General features: G+C 37.2%; 1 protein-coding gene across 1 annotated transcript in view; it reads right to left on the bottom strand.

Moving 5' to 3' along the window:
* The window catches only part of LOC136839449 (uro-adherence factor A-like), a 296,005-nt gene extending 275,195 nt beyond the window's left edge, over positions 1-20,810 (bottom strand). The window contains exon 1 of the mRNA XM_067105505.1: positions 20,758-20,810. Coding sequence (XP_066961606.1) covers positions 20,758-20,779 — 22 coding nt within the window. The 5' untranslated portion in view covers positions 20,780-20,810. The remainder of the gene's footprint in view (positions 1-20,757) is intronic.
* Between the last annotated feature and the right edge of the window lie 2,552 nt (positions 20,811-23,362).

Below are 23,362 nucleotides of genomic sequence, written 5' to 3'. Positions count from 1 at the left end.
GAGGTTAAATGCCTCTTCGGATTCTGGCACTCATGTCTTTCCTGTGCTTTATCTTCTACAAATCTCCACTCATCTCTAAGCCACTATTCTCTCGGCGTTCTCCAAATGGGGTTCAAGTCTTCACAGCCTTCCGGTGGCTACAGGAACCGAGCTGACACTATCACATGCTGTTCTCCCTGGGGTTGTACACAGGATATGTCCAAGCCACCTCCATCTCCCCCTCAACATTATCTCATCTATGTATGGGACTTCAGTAATTACCCTTATGGCCCCTTCTCTAGCTCTCATTCTTCTTGGAGCTTAATATTTTAAATATAATTTCACTGGCATACCAAGATTCACGTCCGTACAGCACCGCCAATCGTATTACTGTAGACGTTACGTATGAGCTAATCTTATTTCCATAAGATTACTCATAATTTATTTGATTTCCAAATATTATTCAGGCTGCCGATTATTTGATTTGCCTTTTTAGTCTTTTACTAGGATATTACCCTTCATAAATATCTAAAATTTTCAAGCTCACTAAATCTTTCTCAACTAGTGTTACTTGGTTCCTCTGTGAATGCTCCGTCCTCATTACTTCTGTTTTTTTTTATAAATCTATGGGAAGAGCAAGCAGCGAAGGCGAACAAACATCCCTTGTAGGACCTCACTGTTTAAAAACTCACATGACAAGACCAAATCAACATTAACTATGCATCTGCTTCGTTCATGGAAAACTTCGATTAGCTGTCGATATTAAACAGAAATGCGTGTTGACGCAAGATCTTCCGTAAAATTGGTCTTTGGACATTGTCAAATGTCTTCTCGCAATCAACAAAATCCATTAGAATAGGATTTTTAAATCCCTACACTGCTTAACACAAATGTTTGACGTGTGCAACATTTGCCTTTTCTAAAAGCAACTTATTCGCCTCCACGCATTCTAACGATCCTCCTTTTTCTAGCTTACTGAGAATAACATACTGAATATTTCCATCAAGTGACGAATAGGCAACGCCTATTCAATACCTCTGGTATCTTTGGTATAACTTCAAACTCCCAATCATCATGTTCTGTTTTTTATTTTATATTCTGGAAAACAGCCTTAGTATATGAGGTGTCATTTCAGTTTCAGTTGAAATCATCTCTGCAATGACTCCATCACCCGAGGCTTTCTCTCTCCAAGTTTCTTTATGATTGATTCCACTTAAAAGACTGAAATCATTCTTAAGCACATTCAGATCTTCCTCTACTTTTTGTATATCAATAAAATTATTCTCCTCTCATCCAAGACCTCAGGAAAAGTTTCTGCCCTGCGTTGTCTTTCCTCTAATTCTTATGTTTATTATTCACACATCCCTCCTTTTGACAGGTATTTTTCTCTTTCTCTTTTCACCCATGAATAGTATTTCCCTCTCTTTCTTTTCACCCATGAATAGTACTTTCCTCTCTTTTCACTCATGAATAGTTTACTAATAATTCTATGGACTTCTCTAACACTAATGCCTTTCTCTGAATACAAGGTTTTGTCAACATCCTCAGTCTGTTTTTCCAGATAATCTCTGTTATCTTCATTTAACTTCACTGTATGTGCCTGAGTACTTAGCACGTTCTACTCTGCGTTCTTCACCTCCTCCCCAATACCGTAAATCTCAGTACTTCTTTGCTAACAGAATGATATACATCTATTATTGCCTTTCTACCCCTCATAATTTTGTAACTCCATTACGTCATGATACGTTCAACTAACATATCAGTTCCTAGATGAATATTTAATTCAAACTTTCTCCAATTACCGTTCATCATCAACCGCCAAACAATCTTGGTGCCACTTTTTTTTTTTTCTTGAAGCTCGTTGCCTATCAAAAAAATTTGGCCAGTCTGTAACATCTTCGCTTACTTGTCTCCTGTACTGTTTGAGCTGGACAAATTTAGAAATACACCTATACTAGGACTGGCAAAACTTTCTGAATGACAATGAACTTCCAGGAAAAAAGAAAGAAATACACCACATTACACCAAGATCCATTATGAGACCGTCAAACTATTATTACTTTGTTATATTACTTACATGACCTAAATATAACGATGTTCTCTTGCAGTGTAAGCAGACTCCATCTGTAATACTGATAAACACCTCCCTTAACCCACAGCCATTCTACACTTTTATCATCGCAAAAAGAGTCAATTTATTTTTTTTATTGAGATCCCCACTTCCATATATCGGGAGTTATTCACTTTATGAATCCAGAAATTTTGATTGATTTTTTCTTTTGTCAACATTGTAAAGTGGTTATCCCGACATCAAACTACCCATCCAAACGACATTCAGCAAAAACTACAATGTCACCAGGACACAATACTTTCTATAAATACTCTATACTCCAAGTGCTGTAATATTCCTTTCATGATTCCCAATTATTTCAAAGGCTCTTTTACCCATTAGCTCTCTCTACAGTGAAGTCTGAATCTCATCATTCATTGATATGGGTTACAAAACCTCAACAGACCAAGAACTTCATTCATCTATATTAACACATACCATTCCACACCATTTATCCTGTAATCCATTTATGCGGTAATCTCGTTATTCGATCATTTGTTAAACAGTAGTCTTCATTACAAAAACTGCTCCGTGTTCTCCTAAACTTTAATAAGACGCCTCATTTTCAGTAATTAAGAGTTTATAAATCTTACTATGATCTTCCAATCCACTTACAACACCCTTTTCACCTTTCCTATAACCCATGCCTTCCAGTCCCAACATGAACGTTTTATACTTCTTCCTCGTGCGCCTATTTTTATACACATCACCGCCACGAACGTCAATATAATTCCATAATCGTCCATTTTTTGGAAGCTAATCAATTTCACTGGATTTAGTTTCTACCCCTTATTCCTTCATTATTCGCGTTTCTCTGGACCATCATGCGTCCCGTCTCTCTCATACACGCACACGTACACATAAAAAAATATGTATAAGCATACAAACATACAATTATATAAAAAGAGTAAGACAAAATGTAAATTTATAACATAAAGAAGACTTCGTGCACCTGTTTTCAGACCAGCCGCGTCTTGCCAAAGGGGTTTTAAAGCGACAGCACGCTCCTCCCTTTTACTCCTGCAAGTGAGAGAGCATCTTGCAAGGACTAATATTTATCCGAGGCACCTAGAGCACCTCCCGAGGAGAGCCAAGCGAACTCCAAGTGCCGGACTGGTGTCGTAATCCCCTCCGTGACCTTAATTAACGATGGCGTATGTACAGACACATACATGAAGCCGCAGCCACGTTTGCCCTTTAATAAAGGACTTCGGCTGAAATGGCTGTTTCTGGACTGTTCGTTTTTGTTTCTAGTTTTCTGTAAAAGAAAACTATTGAGATGGCTATTTGTCTGTCCGTCCGCACTTTTTCTGTCCGCCCTCAGATCTGAAAAACTACTGAGGCTAGAGGGCTGCAAACTGGTATGTTTATCATCCACCCTCCAATCATGAGACATACCAAATTGCAGTCCTCTAACCTCAGTAGTTTTTATTTTATTTAAGGTTAAAGCTAGCCATAACCGTGCGTCTGGCAACGACATAGGACACGCCACCACCGGGCAGTAGTTAAAATTTCATGGGCCGCGGATCATACAGCATTATACCGAGACCACCCAAGGATAGATCTATTTTTTGTGGCCTTGATTCTACGCTGTACAGAAAACTCGATTACCCTCGTACCCGACTCAAGCACACATCATCATGTACAAAAGCCCAGTGATCCTGACAACTCGGGCTTATGTAACTCTGTCGGTGATGCTGCTTAGTCTCAGATCACTCACCTTTATACCTTATGCTAGGACAGAAGAGGAAAGCGACAACACATTTAAATATTCTACTATTTCCAACTGCAGTTTCAATGTGCGCGTGCGCAAGTATCTAGAGTTTTTGCGTTTGCATATAGTGCGTATGTATGTACATGTATGTGTATATATACATATATGTGTGTGTGAATTTCACGTTCTTTAAAACATCAAAACTATTCGAGCACTAGACTGTCTTTACACTTAACTCATCTTGGTTCCAATACAATAAATGAAGGGGGTGTGAAATAATCTAGAAAATAAATAAAACTCTCACTACTGTGACCTTTCGTGTCCACAGACTTTCACTCTGTCAAAAAAAAAACAGTAACAGACGTATCAGTGGCCGTGTTGGCAATAATTATAACCACAATAAGTTATTTTTATAGTATTAACAACAAGGTAAAGTGAACATAAAAGCGGTATCAATTGTAAATCCACACCCACTACACAACTTTCCATACGTAAGCAAGCACATATTGTTCACACACACACACATGGACATCCGATATCAATCCGGACAGACGAAACCCTGCTACCTCTAACGGATTAAATAACATTTAAAATTATATCAAATCAACCAACCGAGAGCGTAAAGATGAGAGATCAAAGGTTTCCACAAAGCGGCCCAAAATATAATTACCAGATGCGTTCAATCGAAAGGCTAGGGAAAAAACGGCCAAGTATTTTCTACTGTGGCGCAATCAAAAATACAACTGAGAGAGAGAGAGAGAGAGAGAGAGAGAGAGAGAGAGAGAGAGAGAGAGAGAGAGAGAGAGAGAGAGAGAGAAAATCTATCACTTCATCCACTTTCCAATAGAATTATTCCTCAATGTTTACTTTGTAAACGGAAGCGTCACACACACAAAAAATACTCTTATGACCTAGTGGTACATAACACTATATATTAATGAAACCCAATCATATATCTAAAACAATACAGAAGAAATAACCCTGAGACCAAGGTCCACTAACACAAACAAAATTTCTTTCCTCTTCTTTTAAAACACTACAGAAGCAGCAATCCTACGACCAAGGTCTACTAACACGTTGATAAAAAAATCTTTGCTCAATCTTTTTCAAAACAGTCCATTAGAGACAATCCTGAGAGCTAGGTCCACTAGCACATTAACAAAAATTCTTTTCTCTCTCTTTTTTTTTCGTGGGGCCACGAACCAAGAAGGCTAGACAAAAACTCTACACCAGAGGCCACCACAAAGAAGCAAGGCCTATAACATGTTTCGAGTTACTGAGAATTCCTTTTATATCTATCTTGGTTTTTTTTTCTATTCACTTTCACTTCACATCCACATGCCTGTGAGGCTGTTAATCAGCTCAGTGGTCTGGTAAAACTAAGGTAACTTTTTTTTTTGGGAGGGACCTAGAGTTTAATGTGGCGGAACATTTTGTTTTCCCTTGGGATGCTTACATATTTTTTCTTGTATATAACACACACAACTATAGCAATTACAGAACAAGTTAAAGGTCCCTTTTCAAGAGACGAGTAGTCAGTGGCGTTCCTGACGGGGGCCTGTTTGAAATCGCCCCCCGGGCCCCAAAACGAGGGGGACCCCAAATTGCGAAATTTTGGATTAAGTGGATCTTCAGTTATTCAATGTATACCTAGTTTTAAGAAATAAAATTTCTGAAATTTGCATCAACAAGTGCCTTTAAAATTATCCTAATTTGGTCATATTCTAAGCATCTTCCCGGGGAGGGGGTGTCTTACAGCGGCCCCCGCTCCGACTCCCCACCCCCTGCTGCTTTGGCTCGCTTCGCTCGCCTCCCACCCCATTAGAGGGGCCCCAAATGGGACTGTGCCCCCGGGGCCCCAAAATGTCTAGGAACGCGCCTGCGAGTAGCGTGCTCTGTAGATGCCGGTTTTTTTTTTTTTTTTTTTTTTTTTTTTTTTTTGAAAATACCTCTTCCAGTAAACTGGAACAGTAACTATATGAACCTTAAGGGAAAATAAAAGTTATACAGTAACATCAAAAGGTTCGCCTTAGCGAAGGAGGAATTGTTAAACTGGAATAATGGATAAACTAAGTTTATCTAAGCCTCAATGGAATATACTGACTGACTGAAATTCACAAACTCCACACAGACCTGTAGAAAAATGAAACCTTAACAGACTTCTATAAAAGAGACCGGAAGAACACACAGTTGATGGGCAGCCAAACGTGACCAGTGTTCGAAGGAGTGTTTTAAGTGAAGCTGAGATCACTGGTGGTTACAAATTCACTTTATTAACAGGAACGTTGATAAGTAGAAGTTTCATGTTATCCACGAAACTAGTTGTACGAAAACGTTCATTGCTAGTAAAAATCAAACCAATTAAGATGGACAACACCGTTATACAGTGTAAAAAATCACGAATGAAAATGAACTGCCAAATCGGCAAAACAACAGCTCTGCAGAAATAGATGGAAAGGAAAGATTCCTTTCCCATACTGGCTAGAATTCTGGATAACATTTTAAAGAGACAGTTTTTGCAAGCCCCCCCAAACATGCTATTTAAGATAACTTTTTCAATTTCAGACAGAACTAAATCTTTCATGGCTCTCTGGAAGAAAAATATTTGATGTGAGCAAGACTTCGTAGCATGACCGACCATGAATATGAAATATCAAGCAATTCACGAATGAACCTATCAGTAATAATAATAAAAAAATGGCACTTTCTTAACCACCGTCAAAGGCAAAAAACGAAACGGTTAAACTTTTCGTGAAAGGCATTCTGTAGACATGCTGTCACTTCTCACGTCCTCCGACGATTCGATTTCTTTGAGACCTGATCACTTGTGAAACTAGTGATGCATACGTTTCAAGCAGCAACCCTTAAATTTAGTTCACAAATCTCCTTGTCATCTCTTCCTAACACTTTTTCTGAGTTCCCAGTAATGTTTCAGTATCTGGACTTTCACCCGAGTTCATATATTTTGGGCTTAAAACATATAAAGAACGTTTAATAGAGTTAGTCCCTTTATTTGGTGAAGATATACTGTACATTCATTAATCTGATTAAATAACAGAATTAAACGCATTCAAATTCATAAGCTGCCAAATTTCTTTAGAGCGGTTCTGCTTTTTCCATGTTGCACTACAGCTGTATTGATCTGCAACTCACAACAGACAACTGTTTCCATACATGAAGGGCCTATCCTCCCTTTGTTTTGCTTGATGACGAGTCAAAACTCACAAAAACTCTGGTTCATATTCAAAACTGTGAAGTGCAACAACTGAGTTGCAAGGACACCTTCTGCTTTTCTTTCTGCAGACACGCTCTCAAGCTGCTGAAAGAGCTACTTTGACAATGAGACCGCCTCTTTGTCACACTGCATGCAGGCTATGGGCTTTGCATACCCAAACGCCTCTCTACGGATACTGTGACCTCGAACGCTACTAATTTTGGACGGCCTCTCATTCCCTCCATTTCCCAGTGTAAATCTCGTATTTCTCAGCCTAACTTCCTGTAGTCTAGTCTTCCAAAGATGCCTGAAAGGTTTATCAATAACTAGAGAGAGAAGCAAATTAACACCTCTCTCTCTCTCTCTCTCTCTCTCTCTCTCTCTCTCTCTCTCTCTCTCTCTCTCTCTCTCTCTCTCTATATCTGTCTCTTTTTAAAACTACCATTTTAGATTGCAAGCACAAAAACACACTGGAATCATTAAAAAATATTGCAAGAATATATCAAAGCTGTGTGTTATAATCCTTTGTTTAAAAAAATCCACATTTTAGAAAACGTGCAAGCACTGTAAAAAAGAATTTAAACTGCCATACGTTTACATTAATTATTGCAAAAATACAAGTACCCACCAAGTGTCAATATTATAATCCTAAAATTGTTTAAACAAAATCTTTTCCCATTTTTCAACAAAAACGTTCCCGTTATAAGAGTCATGCTGGACGTTGCAAAAGAATTTAAATATCAGCATCGATTTCAAAAGACTTCGGTAAGACTTAATTCGAAAATAACGAAATGCTAAAAACCGTAAAAAACACGTGTAAAACGGACTTTAAAGACTCCTTCGTCAAGGCGTTGCGAGATGGATGTATTTCCTAGAAGTAGACGCAGGTCAAGGCCAGCTTCTCCACTTTTTCTGACTCTTGCCTCATTCTACATTTCTACTCACATGAATGAGATGCGATTCCTCGTTATGCTAATAGCACGGCGTAAAATTTAAGGCACATTAACTGGTGTGTTCTTTCATTGTATGGCACACCTTTACAATACATGTATGTATATATGTATGTGTATGTATGTATATGTATATATATATATATATATATATATATATATATATATATATATATATTATATACACATATATATATATATATATATATATATATATATATATATATATATATATATATATATATATATATATATATATATATATATATATATATATATATACATACTAGATGACCAACCCGACGCTGCCCAGGAAAACTGAATGACAGCCAATAACTCTCTTGCTCACTCTTTCTCTCTCTCTCTCTCTCACTCTTTCCCTCTTTCTCCTCCCTAACACCCTCTCTACTCTCTCTCTCCCTCACTCTTTCCCTCTTCCTCCTCCCTAACACCCCCTCTATGCTCTCTCTCATTTCCTCTCCCTCTCACTCTCTTTGTCTCTCTCACTCTCCCCCTTCCCTATTAAGGCAGTTGTTTCAATTACATTGCCCAGCATTTCTGACATTTTATATTTTACCCTTTTCACCCACCTTTCCCATCGGGGCCCGACTTGTACTTAAACGGCATCAGGACTGTCACTCATCTCTGTGACCTCGAACACTATGGATTAGACACTAATATCTGTCATTTTTTGACATTTTATTTTTCACCACTTCTCACCTCCCCCTTCCTATCAGGGCTGAACTTAAACGGCATTCTTTTCCAGATAGTAAGACATATGTATACCGAAATGAGGTATGATGAACCCGTAGAGTTTATTTAATAACTAAGTCTACAGGCAGAACCAGCGCCGTTTCAGGGAAGCACTTCCCACCCCACCCCCTTTGGTGCTAATGATGTCTTACCCCCAAAGTATTCTTTTCTAGATAGTAAGTCACATGTATTCCAAGTTTGGATGAAACTGCGCAATGCTTTTCAGAGTTATCCTGGAACACACAAACACACACACGCACATACATACATCCATCCATTCATACATATATATACATATATAGTGTGTGTGTGTACACTGGTAACAGAGCACTTATTAATCATAATTCCCTTTGGGGGGTTAATTATCCACGAGATAAAACGAATTGGATTTTAAACGATATTGGTGGTTTAATATTTGTGAATATAAAAAATGTCACGGTGTAATGGGAAAAAATTTATATATACATACGAGCAGAAACAATATCAAACATTAATTAATCTATACAAAGTCTCCCAGAGGTGATCGGTGCAAAGAAAAAAAATCCTTTCTACCAGTGTTACAAGAAATACTGGATGCCCTGTTCTTTTAGGAGAAAACACATGCTCCTCTTAGAAATAAATGGAAGTTCTCTGGAGGTAACTACGTACAGAGGATGATCCTCCATTTCCTAACCTTCAATAACCTTCCCTCCCCCCCAACCTCTCTCTCTCTCTCTCTCTCCTTGAAAGCATCGTACATTTCTAAGGTTGTGATGCACTCTGAACGGCTGAGAAGACTTACTCCAATAATAATTTTGTAAGAACTGTCAGAATACCGCACAATTCTTCCAAAGCAGAGCAAGGTACTCCAAAGCGAATCAAGTACAGTAGACTCCCTTCAAAAGATACAAAGCACGAAAATAATTCTCTCGTGTCATGGAAATAATGCTGCACTCAACCAACACACTTGAATGACCCAGTGACTGATAAGATTTTCACAGAAAGAAATGAAAACTATCAACAATAATATAATGAAGTGACTTACTTTCATACTACCTTTATTATACAAACACATTTCCTGCAGCGGAAATGACCCCCACAACCAACACAGCCGAATTTTAAAAAAAAATTATACATTCAAAAGAAATGAACAAATGTGGGAAACCCATGGATCAACGGTTGCTCGGGGAAGTTTTTTCAAGGCCTTGTGTCTACCAAAATTTTAGAGAAATGTAAAGATCATGAGGATTACCTGGTTCTCGGGCCATTAGTGAAAACACTTGTTCATATCACTTGGAACTACTCCGCAATTCATATTCCGCGTTACACTTCATGAATTTCTCCATTAAAAAAATCTAAAATTTACTTGAAAAGTCAGAAAATCTTCAATATCATCAGAAGTTGTCGCGTTCCGAAGAGCGGCAGACTCAAATCGCTTCTAGAAGTCCATCTACCACTGGGAACAGAGATTTCTTTCTAACTTATCAAGAGATAACCGAAACTAGCACAAAGTGACATGAAAGCTCTAAGGAGTACACTCAGAGCAACACGCGGGCTTCCGAAATGTCAACTCCTATCTTCTCACTGCTTTAGTGACTTCCACCTAACCTTTTATCATACCACAGAGTCTTGGAGTTATAGGTATGGGTATCGGTATATGGGTATGAGTATGGGTGAGGGTGGGGGCGAAGGGGATGGTTAAATAATACCGACATTCTTCATGAATCTAACAATCCTTATGCGAAGGTGATGTGATAGGCAACCTCAATGCAAGGAAAACCAGAATCCTCTCAGCCACGGGAAAAGATTCTCTCACCGCTTGAAGGTGGGTGATTATAACACTCAAGACGTGCTAAGTGCCATATCTGCCATATCCACTAAGACATAATTTAGCATTTAGGCATACTGGTTGCAGAAACCTGTGCGCAAGCGTTCCCAAAATTGTAACTGCGCCTAAAGTAAAACATGCCTCCATCTTAGTACACCTTTACACAGTGGTACCTCTTCGTCTTTCTTTGGCTCTTAAGTATCATAGGCGATATTCATCAATATCTCTCAATCATCATGCTCATCATACTATTACTTTTGCAGTTGTCTGACTGTTGTTGTTACTTCCTTTCTTCTTAACACAGTTTTCACATCCTCTTCTTTACCATCTTTTACCAATCCCGATGGAAATCATATAACTAAAAATCTAAGGCTTTTAACAGTTTTGAAATAGCTGATGAAGACAGAAAGGCAAAAAATCAACAAAGAAAACAAACCTGCAAAACAACATAAAACAAAACAAACACTAACGCAATACACACTTAACAAATAACAGACAGCGATTCAAAACAAGTGTTTGAAGAATACATCTGTCATTATAAGTCGAGCACGACTGGAAATTCCATTCTACATCCTTGAAAGTTTAACACTGCGTGGATATGAAAGTTTGTACCACTAGCCTATATGTAACTGACCAAGTTGCAGCGAGCTTTGTATATTCCAAATTTCTATAAGATCATGAACTTGGTTCCTCATGTAACAACATGCAATCACATGTCAATACGATTTACATGATATACATGAATGTAACTGCAAATGTCCTTAATGCCTTCAATCCAGTCACTATTGGAAAGCACAAAGAGCCCTGCGGTCTGACTTCAAAAATCTAACGTTACAGGTCCACGCACCGTCTATAGTCTCTCATCAGTGCCAAAATCTCGTGATTTGAATGTTTAAGGAAAATTAACACTGAAAACACCAACTACGATAGCTTGCTTTTTTCCATTCATTGCAAATCATGAAACAAAGTTTGAGTAAAGTCTGAACCTGCTGAAAGGTGGATTTAGGAGATACATACAAAGTGAAAACATTAATGACTAGATTATCAGTCTTCAGATTCAAAAATGCCATGTTCATATAACAAACCCCTTTCGATCAATGAATGTTCCACAAAGGACGTGGCACTAATATGCCAGCCCAGAGTGTATTTGAAGAAAGTCTTTACAACTAAAGATTTGAAAAACGTTAACCAAAAACAGAAAGAAAGGGTTTATACTTTCCCACCTTGGGTAAAGCCAAACTGAGGAGCAAAATTATGAAAAAAATACCTTGCAGGAATGGAAGTTATTTGGATTTAGAAAAATTTTAACCAAGTTTTTTTTTATTTAGGAATAACCTTGAACCTGGCCCAAGGTCAAATGATAGGCATGGGGATGGATCTGACAGGTATTCCAGTACGAAAGCCACCTTCTAATTTGAATACCATACCTCACAAACATTAAATATTATTAAGAAATTTAAAAATTTAACTTTAAAATTATAGCCAAATTAATTCACTCAGGGTCAAACTGAAGGAAGGTAGGAATTGGCTCTGAAGGATATTTCAGGAGGGAACTGTCCTCCAAATATGGCTGTCCAACCTCTCAGCTTCAGAAACTACTTGGAATTTTAAACCTTTCACTTCCTGTGTCCTGACGATGGCGGAGTATCACAACAGCTGTCCGAACATTTGTCCGTGAGAGATATAAACCACAGTGATAGCATTCACAATCATTACTCCCAGAAAAATCATGTTCCCATACCGTCAGTAGGTTTTCAAAGTTAAACAGCAGTCCGTAAATAAAAAAAAAGAGACAGATAAAAAGAATAAAATTTTACACATACAGTTTAACACATCTGTATTATTACAACAGTAAAAAGTAATAGGAGTGAAAAGTTATAGATACTAACAAAATAAAGATACCAACCAGGTAGCATTGTCCTGAAGCTAGGCACTGTTCAAAGAATGCTACAATACAGCACAAACGTACAATTGAACGGAACAAACTGAACATCGCGTACGACCATGACTCGAATAAATGGCATAAACCACAACCAAGAAAATAGGGGTTCTATACTTCACAGCCAAATGTTCTACGGATATGGTGAAACACTTGACAATTACAGACAAGAGCACATATGCTCTCTTCATTAGCATGATTTATGGGAATGAATGATATGCAACCTTGGGATCATTTTTATGGCCGTTCTCGTTTAAATCTTAAAATAACATACATAAAGACGCTTTCAATTGAACATATTACCTCCTGTTTTGGTTGAGTCTCATAAACCCGTCTTTTCACAGTCCGGTAGTTTTCTTTTGTGACTTTTCCCATTTTGATTACTTCCCATACTATTTCCTTGGGCCTACTCTTGATATGGAAATCAAGTGTCATTTCAGTCAGCCTTTTCTGATGTAACAAACCATTCACATTCTTAACTGTATGTGTCACTCAGACGTATACTGGGAAGCAGTTACCGGTCATTCACATACACTGGTTTTCCTTCATGTTTAACTACTATAAAGTTTCTCACTACAAGAAGATTTCTTTACAAACAAACAAACAAAAAATGTTCATGAAACAAATGCGTTTCAAACAGGTCTGTCCTAAAGCAGACACATAAAGAATCATAACCTAGAACATTCCATAATTTCACCGGGGAATTTTACATCAAGGTTCACTTTGCATTGCATGAGGCTGACCTTTAACAAAGGTCGACTCAGTTCAGATGGGAGGGAACAGGGAAACCCCTGACTGCTGGTGAAGCTTCCATGGAGAGCTGGATTTCCTGAAGCTCAGAAATGCTCTGGACAGCGAAATTAACCATCAAATTGACATAATTTACTGCAACCAAAAGTTCAGGTGAAATATGAAGTACCGCTACTACAAAAGTCTCTCTGCTTTTGATGTTTATTGAAATTTACCGTATACTATTCATATATTTTAATGTCGTTTTACTATATTTCTACTTCTCATTTTTCAAAATAGCAGAGATGTATTTATCATGTAAAAGGCAGTGGTGTGGAATAAGGTATCGTAAGGTCCTTTGGAAATATTCGATTTTTAATTTATTACCTTTAAACTGCTAAATTAGTTTTACATACCGTACTCTCCATCGTTCTTCAAGTGTAAACGAGACCATTTTGTCTATCGTAATTAATATTACTGATTGTTATAACACTGATTATATTGATCATAACGAAGTTTCTCAACACTATGAAAACAAAGCATTACATTACAAAAAGATCATTCCGTTTTTAATATTCATTACCCACCTAACACGAATCTTACTTGTGACTACCCATATCTTCGGTTTCATACAAACAGATCGTTCTGCGTATTTTGGGGGAGAAGGAGAGAAGCACATGACATTTTAAAGGAGGAAACGGCCAAAACAACTATTGATAGACTGGCTAAAAGTCAAAGGTGTCAACGGATTCGTCGGCGTTCATTAAAACGACACCAGTAGGTCAGGTGACCCGTCTCTCCTTCCCTAACGCCCCGTCCCCCCCCCCCTTTAAAGAAGACTAAGCTTTTGACAAAAGGCCCCATAATTACCAAAAACAAATCAAACGATATGAATGAATAAAAATAGGTTATAACAAAAAAAATGGGGAATAACCCAGTTACAACGCCAGCTTCCAGGAAACAGAGAATAGAGATAAATGTAGCAATCGCGGGTAATAATTTGGAATGTACCTCCTCTGGAAACATTTTCAGAACACATGTATATGCATACCTTAGTATATACTATATATATATATATATATATATATATATATATATATATATATATATATATATATATATATATATATATATATATATATATATATATATATGTATATATTATTATTAACTTTTCCTCTAAATCCCAAATTAATACTTTAACTGCTGAAAGGTCCCTGAATACCCTGTGCAGCGCAACATTTACAACATTACCTATTTGTTCACCTGTGCACGCGCGCGCACACACGCACATACATATAAAAAAAATATATATATATATATATATATATATATATAATAATGATACATAAATATATATATATATATATATATATATATATATATATATATATATATACACATGTGTGTACGGAGTTTGACGCACGGCTGATGAGCCTCAATGTAGGAGTATGAAGGTGCTAATGTTGTGCACACACACACACACTATATATATATATATATATATATATATATATATATATATATATATATATATATATAATATATATTGTGTATATATATATGTGTGTTGTGTGTGTGTGTGTGTGTGTGTGTGTGTCTAGCTAAGCATTCAAAATGCTTGAAATATTAACCCAGAATATTACAACAATTTTAACAGTTATTTATGCATCTAAGAGTCTCACTCATAAAGGAAAAGTTTATTCTAAAAAACATTGTTTGCAAACTCTATAGGCAATGGTCTTGTTCTCAAATGATCATGTCCTATTAGCCCATACAGTGTCGGTCCAATAGCCCACAATTACTGACAGCTCATTTTGAGCATTTGTCCAAGCTTACAGCAAAGTCTTAAGAAATTTATTACACCTGACAAATCGCAGTTATCTTACCAACGCAGAGATCAGTGCTGGGGGAAAATTAGGCCAACACTGATAATGTCATCAATAAAGGCCTTGTTACCGATCTGCCTGATGCTTCTCTTCAAGTACCAAGCTTAAAGCTTACTAATGAGCAACAGCACTAGGACTTGAGATCGCTCACACACACGATCAACGACAGGCCACCAATCAATTCACGTGAACCCTTGGGAAAGCAGCCTCCCAAACCCCATCCTTGGCTCACAGGTTGCGTACCAATAAATTCTATCAAGGACTTGAGCAGGAATTGAACTCTGGACATAAGACGTAGAGAGTCGCCGGCGATAGCACTGAGCGACCAAGACCCTTTAAGTGTTAAAACTGGGAAAAGCTGAAAGAGGAATAAATCAGTGTCGCCGATACCTTAGATGTATGTGATAAATCTTTGAAATGTTCAGGACTCCTAACTATCCAGAAATCCCATGGACAAGTCTAAGAACTGATACAGCCACTGTAAAACATAAATATAACTTGTTAACTACATTACAAAACGTTAAAAGTAGTAAATGTAGCTAGTACTACAGCATATCAAATTAGCCCACACGTGAAATAAAAAAAAAGCCATTCATCTACAAATGACATTGTTACTTAAAAAATACAATAACCGATTACCTCCAACACAGAAAAAATATACAAATATGCATTTCCAAGAAAAAAAAAACTGAGTGAATAATGAACTTCGAAGCATTCCCAGCAGCCAATGTATAAACATGCTTTCATACACAAAGACAATAAGAAAGTAGAGAGACGGAGGGGCAGCGCAATGTTTAACATTATCTGACTTGACTATCAATACTGTAAAACACGTGCTTATAATAATGGAAGGCCTAACACGATTCAACACATGACCAATTTTAAATTTACTCTCAGAACGTGGACCACATCCAGTGCGAACAACGTAATCAAGGGAGTGAGTGATCTCGTGTGGATCAAGAGGAAAGAAAGATAAGCAGCAAACATCTGATCACCTCGATAACAGAATGTTTTCATTACAGTTCTGTAACGGAGGACTGAGGAGAGACTTTCCTAGCAAAAGTTCGGAACTTGAAAGCAGGGCAAATTATTTTTCAGGAAAAATGGAAGGCTTACAAAATCATGCTTATGTCATCAACACTCAAAAAATTTATGAGGCAAAGTTGTCTTTTCACGAACAAATCACAGCGGGAGTATTTAACAAAAACACAAGAGCCCTAAATTTTACAGTATTATATACAACACAAACCTTGAGTACATATCACATGTGGGGAACGTGTTTCTCTATCTTTTGACTTACCATCAGTGTCACTGTTTAACTGTAGATTAAAAGCCTTAAGCCAAAATCCCAGTAAAATTTCGAAATATATTAGAACTTTTAACTGGTAGAATCATGTGTTGTATACAAGCGTTATCATCATCTGTCTACTACTTTTCTCATGTTTATCTAACAAAATATAAATGCCTTTCTATTTCGATAAAAAGAAACAGATTTACATTTTATAGCAAGTTCTGGCCTGATAAGCTTAGCTTTTCACGGGTCCCTATAAAGCCCGGATGCACTGAGAGTTCCTTAAGGACCACAAATTGCCGGAAAAAATAGTTCCTGGGTATTAAAACATACTGAATGGCTAGCGGATTATTATTACTGTACTAGCTCAACATCAAGAACTACAATGTTCTAGTATCCTTGGGCCTTCTCTCATTCTACTCTGGACTTTTTACACTAAACATCTTCATTAATTTCGAACATACAGTATACACATGATGTAAAATAGCATCATGACGTGGAAAAAAACCTCAGAAGCACCACCTCTGTCACTGTGACACGCATCAAGAACGAGTAAAGAAACTAAAACCATTTATGCTCCCTGACCCAGTAAAACCATGGAATAGAACGCTTTCAATTTTTGTACGTATACCTTGAGTTGACTTTAAGTTCACAAAGGCAGCAGGATTTACATCTATGAAGCAATTACATCTTAAATATTGTCATCTGGTAAGTCGAAACAAATCCAGAAATATATATATATATATATATATATATATATATATATATATATATATATATATATATATATATATATATATATATATATATATATATATATACATACACACACACATTCTGCCAGAACCTAGGAGGCTTCCCTCTAGTTTTAATTTTTTTTTCACATTAAGGAGATACTGAATACTATATACTGATAATAAAATTAAGTAATCAAAATTGCCTTAAGCAGTTCTCACTTTTCTAGTCTCATCATTGAAAGCATGCAAACACACATATATATACAGTATATATATATATATATATATATATATATATATATATATATATATATATATATATATGGAAATAGCCAGCAATCACCCACAGAATGAAACGCCCATGTCTGGAAGATGGGAAATGCAGAGCTAAGAAGAAAGCGCGTTAGCAAAACAGAGATGCAGAAAACCATAAAATATAAGTAAAAACAGAAATGAATCGGAAAACGATTACTCAAAAAGAAAACTGAAATCTGAGTCTCCATAAAAGCAAACTGAGACAGTAGCATCCACATCCTGGTTAGAGCAGGCTGGGCGGAGGTAGCGGCATTACGTTCAAAGCCAAGACTGACCTGAGATGTGGCCATTCTCCCCACAAATTTCGATGTTTCTGAGTTAGGTGCCGCCCTAAAAGGATTTCAGAAGCATGACTTATTTATTCAATAAATATGATACAACCCTTATCTAAAACATTAGCAACATCAACAACAACGACAATAATAATAATAATAATAATAATAATAATAATAATAATAATAATAATAATTTGAGAAGCAAACAAATTATCATTAACCTTATCATTATACTGTTGGCTATAATAACAAAAAAATTTAAAATAAGAATACTATAAAACCAAACAACATTAATCACCCTTACTATAACAATATTAGCTGAAAAAAACAATGATGATGATGCTCGTGTGCTTAAAATCTAACACAAAATATTTTGAACAACAGTTATACACCTGCAGGGAGCTCTTAGAATCCTGCTACGCTCCTTCTTCTACGAAAAATGTTGAAAGTGAAATTTGTTAAGACTGATGCGAGCCGAGCATGGTCTCGGAAATTCCCTGTTGTATAATCTTCACTTAAGATATTTGTTATGCATTCCAAACTCACAATCAAGGATTGTAATTATCAGTTCAGCATTAATATCTTGTAAAACATTTTTGCAATACTATTAATACTTATAATTACCACGACGATAATGACTTTGATTCCATTTCATTTCTACAATAAAGTAGAGGGCGGTACCGAATTTAAGAGTTGGAAAAGGACTGGGGATGGGTAACAGAAAAATGCGTATGACTAATACTGAAAGGAAACATTACTAAAACATAAACAGCGAGTTTGAGATTACTACAGATGGGCGAATGTCATCTTCTCCGCAACTTTCGATACCTGCAAATTTCCCTCCCGCAGGCACACACGCTTTGCTGGCTTTGCATGTCAACGTTAGTCTGGGCAGCTTATCAAGAGTGTCTTTCTTTTAGCTATTCGACTCTTAAGAGATAAAAGAGAGGGTGTTGCTACCACTAGGGTCATAGAAGGCAAGAGAGGAAGGGGGAGGAAGAGGGGGGAGAGGTGCTGTTATTGTAGAAAATAGCGATGTATATAAAAAGAGTTCGATAGTTTACCTCAGCAAATCAACATCTGTAGCACTAGCTTGAACCGAAGGAAACGTCACGATAACGTACCAGGATCTACTTAAAAAAAAAAAAAAAATTTTTAACACGCTTTTATTAAAATGCACTAAAAGTAAAAAGCAATTTTTAGAGACACCAGGATTTTCATACAATTAACCATGTCTATGAAAATAAAAGCATGGGCACCAAACATAGAAGGAAACGCTACAAGAAATAAAAGAAATTTTCTAGTAGCATTTCCTTCCATGTTTGGCGCCCAAGCTTTTATTTTTATAGAAATGATTAATTGTATTAAAATACTGGTGACTCAAAAATTACTTCTTACTTGTCAGTGCATTTTATACTTAGTCTTTACGGAAACTGAGCCGATTTATGATAGTAGCTAACGAAACTGAACGTGATATACATATTCTATAATATCCTGTCGAGCCAAAGAAGGTTTGAAAAATCCGTGAGTTATTAACTTATTCTGCCTAGTCAAAGGAGGTATGAAAAATCCGAAGGGTTATTAACTTCATACAAATCCTGATACTGGGAGAGGTCACTGTAGGGTCCCTAGAGGTCACTGCTGACCTACTGATCATGTAAGGTTGTATTGTCACCGGGATTGAGTAACCATGCAAAATTTCAAGTCCATCGGACGAAGGGAACAGTCCGTAAATTGAGTTACGAGATTTGACCCATACAAACAGACAAAAAAGCAAGCTAAGTAAAAAATAATAAAAAATGATTGAGTGGGAAAGTCCCGAGTGGAAAATTTTTTTTTTTTTAAATTGAGAAAAACTTTTATGAGAAAAATTATAATTTTTCTATGTTGGAAAACTAAAAAACTATCTATCAAGATCTTGAATGAAAACAAATTCAATGGTGAAATAAAATCACTTGTCACAGAAGAAATGATTAAGTGAAGAAGTAATAAGAAAATACGGAGCCTTGCCGCTGACACCGATAATCAGATCTACTAAACAAGTGACATGCCAAGCCTATGGGTTAAGAAAATATTTGGGAGATTTTTTTTAAAACCCAATAAAATATAATCAGTAATATGATCATCTTTTCCAACTATAACTCACTATAAAAAAGCTGATGCAAACGAAGAAGTCTTATTAGCAACTCTAATAGTTACTGTATTATTTACTTTAAGCATGATAAATTAACTAAAAAAAATCCCATATCGTTCATCATTCTTTTATACAAACATAGCAATACAATACATAAAATGAAATAAATTCATAACAGATATTCTACAATTTAGTTATCTGTCCCCAAATATTTAATTGTTCACTACATATGCAGGTATAAATAGATTTTTAAAAATGAAGCTTTATTCATGTTAACTTTTGTATATTTCCTCATTATCCCAATTGCAAGCTTAATGACCAAATATTTTTTTCCGAACGTAATACTGTAAATAATTTAAAAACGTTCATTAGTTTAAGCCTCAGATCGACTAAAACCAAGATTTCCGCGCGAATGGACAGCGGAAATGGGCAATTTACCCAGAAATGCAAAAATATAAACAAAAAACGGAAGCGAGCTCTATTATAGATTCCGGCGGGAGAGGCAGAGGCGGACCGGGCTGTAGAGCAACGATGTATCCCGAGAGTAATATTTATCGTTGGCCTTTCGGACCTTTTTTCCCTCTGTTTTCTTTAAACGATGAAACTTTTTTTTTATTTTTCCTCTCATGGGACGCAGGTACGTGCGTGTGTGCGTGCGCCGAAAGTCCCTTTGCATATTGGAGGGGGACTGGAAAGAGAGCGCGCGCGCATGCGAAGGTAGTGGAAGCGAGCTGCACCTTGGAACGTGTGTGGGGGAAACAGCCACTCCAAAACTTAGCCGTCGCCCATGACCGCTATAGACCCACCAACAATGCCCTTAGCACCCTCTCTTTCCCATCCCCAACACTACAACAGGTAGGTCACCTTTCCGTCGACACCACACCACCACCACCTGACGTGGATAAAAGATTCACAGCTTACCTTGCTCGGGCTCTACCGCCATGGCCGACACACCACACCACCACCGCCTCCCTCCCCCTCCCTCATCCACCGCCTCCCCCCACCGGCAACGAGGCACGCTACCACCACCACCCGACCTTCATCGAACACACACGCATGCACGCACGCACGCTCCCTCCCTCTCTCTCTCTCTCTCTCTCTCTCTCTCTCTCTCTCTCTCTCTCTCTCTCAAGCATTCTCAGTGATCTGCCCTAGGGATACTGTCTTATAATGACGTTCCTTTTTCAAGTCTTGAAATCTGTCTCGGGAATTTCCTCGTAATTCTATCCGCCTTCTCTCATGAAACAGAGATCCTCTTTCACTCCCAAGGTCTATTTTCCGCCTTATGGCATAATTCTTTCGTTCACAACTCTTCTGTAACTGTGGCAAATGTCGTTTTAAGGAAATCTCCATGTCATAACTTGGACTTCACGACACCATAAAAGTGGATCATCCTGGCAGTACATAAATGAAGGATCTCCTTTTATTCGAGTCCCTTCCTACTAGAGTCTATTTTCAGCTTTAAGTCTCTCTCTCTCTCTCTCTCTCTCTCTCTCTCTCTCTCTCTCTCTCTCTCTCTCTCTTACATACGAACACACACACACATGCAATCTGTTTTAGTATGCAATTCTCGTTTCCTTTTGGTAACTTCCATTAAGTAACTCAACAGCACAAAAACAAAATGTGATATATATATATATATATATATATATATATATATATATATATATATATATATATATATATATATATATATATATATATATGTATCCGTGTGTTGTCATGCGTATATGTGTACATGTCTGTGAAAAAACTTCTGAGACAAATTAATATGTACATTATATATATATATATATATATATAATATATATATATATATATACATATATATATAATTATATATACATAAACAAACCCTCTTGCAATAAGGGTAATCATTTGGAGCATCGATAATCCTACAATATATCACAATCTACTTAGGAGTTTTTGCCTATTTAGACAAGAGAAACGCTAACTCCAACACACCCTTATATACAGTAAACCTTAAACAAATACAGCGACACTAAACCAGAGAGAGAGAGAGAGAGAGAGAGAGAGAGAGAGAGAGAGAGAGAGAGAGAGAGAGAGAGAGAGAGAGAGAGAATTTTAAGCATATATCAAATCAGATATGAAGTTCAAGCACACATGCCTGACTCCAGCCTTTCTCGACCGAATTCGCTCATAAGCAATACACACCGACGACCCCAAAACCCAGCAATATATATCAAACCCATAGGGAGACATGCATTGGCCAACTGTTGATTTCCTCCATCACCTTCAATAGGTTTGTTCTCTCTCTCTCTCTCTCTCTCTCTCTCTCTCTCTCTCTCTCTCTCTCTCAGGCACCACACCCCCGGCCTCTTCCCAATCGGCAACCAGAATCTTTCTCCCCTTCCTCTAACTCCCACTCCCCACCGCTGTCATGTCCAGTCTCCCTCCCCCAAACCCCGAAAGAGCCAGTTGCCCATGAATGCGATTTAGCTTTGCTAACGTGCTCTGTTGCAAGACATAATGCAAGGGCGCAGCGCATCACGCTCAGGGGATCACCGGAGAAGAGTAGGACGTCGGGAGGAGGGAGGGACTGGGTGGAGCGAAGGATGTAGGATAATTCCGCGGTGGCCTCAATGTCCTTCCTGCCTTGACTACCACGTGTGGACGCAACCGACATCAAATGATCAGTAACCATAGGCTGTGGGTCACTCGGTCGGTCGGCCAGGGCAAGTCAGGTCAAATGCTTTCGATGCCTTCTTTACTTCATGAATTTTAGGTCGGTCTTCATTCGTGCATCCTTACAAGTGTACAAATACTCCAGTAGATCAGTTCATTTTAAAATATAAAACTACACTTCATAAAGTTTTGTTGCTCTGACCATTATATAATAATAATAATAATAATAATAATAATAATAATAATAATAATAATAATAATAATAATAATAATAATACACTCCTAAGGTTAATACAAGAACATAAAATTAAGTTCGTATTCAAATGAAAAATAGTTAAACCTTTTACATTGAGTTATGAGAACGGATTACTTTTGTACAGAACTGATTAACAAACTAAAATTTTATCTTATTCATACATTATAAAAATGTCAAGGATAACATTTCGGCATGGCACCTTCATGCAATACAATCACGTAACACTGAGCAAAGTGCTCTCTCGCTTTCCTTGTGTTGGTGGTATTAAGAAATACACGGTTTAAAGTCCCTTCATGTTCATAAAGGTGAGAAATGTCGTGGTCTAATTTCATCATAAATAAAAAAAAAAAAAAAGTAAAAAATGCGTCTAACTTTCTTCGGCGCAATCGAGTTTTCTGTACAGCGTATAATCAAGGCCACCGATAATAGATCTATCTTTTGGTGATCTCGATATAATGCTGTATGAGCTGCGGCCCATGAAACTTTCAGCCACGGCCCGTTGGTGGCCTGTCCTATAGCATTGCCAGAAGACGATCATGACTAACTTTAACCTTAGATAAAATAAAAACTACTGAGGCTAGAGAGCTGCATTTTGGTATGTTTGATGATTGGAGAATGGGTGAT

This window comes from Macrobrachium rosenbergii, chromosome 6 (genome assembly GCF_040412425.1).
Source record: "Macrobrachium rosenbergii isolate ZJJX-2024 chromosome 6, ASM4041242v1, whole genome shotgun sequence".
NCBI classification, from domain to species: Eukaryota; Metazoa; Arthropoda; class Malacostraca; order Decapoda; family Palaemonidae; genus Macrobrachium; species Macrobrachium rosenbergii.
The sequence above is the reverse complement of the archived record's forward strand: the minus strand, read 5'-3'. Positions and strand labels throughout refer to the sequence as shown.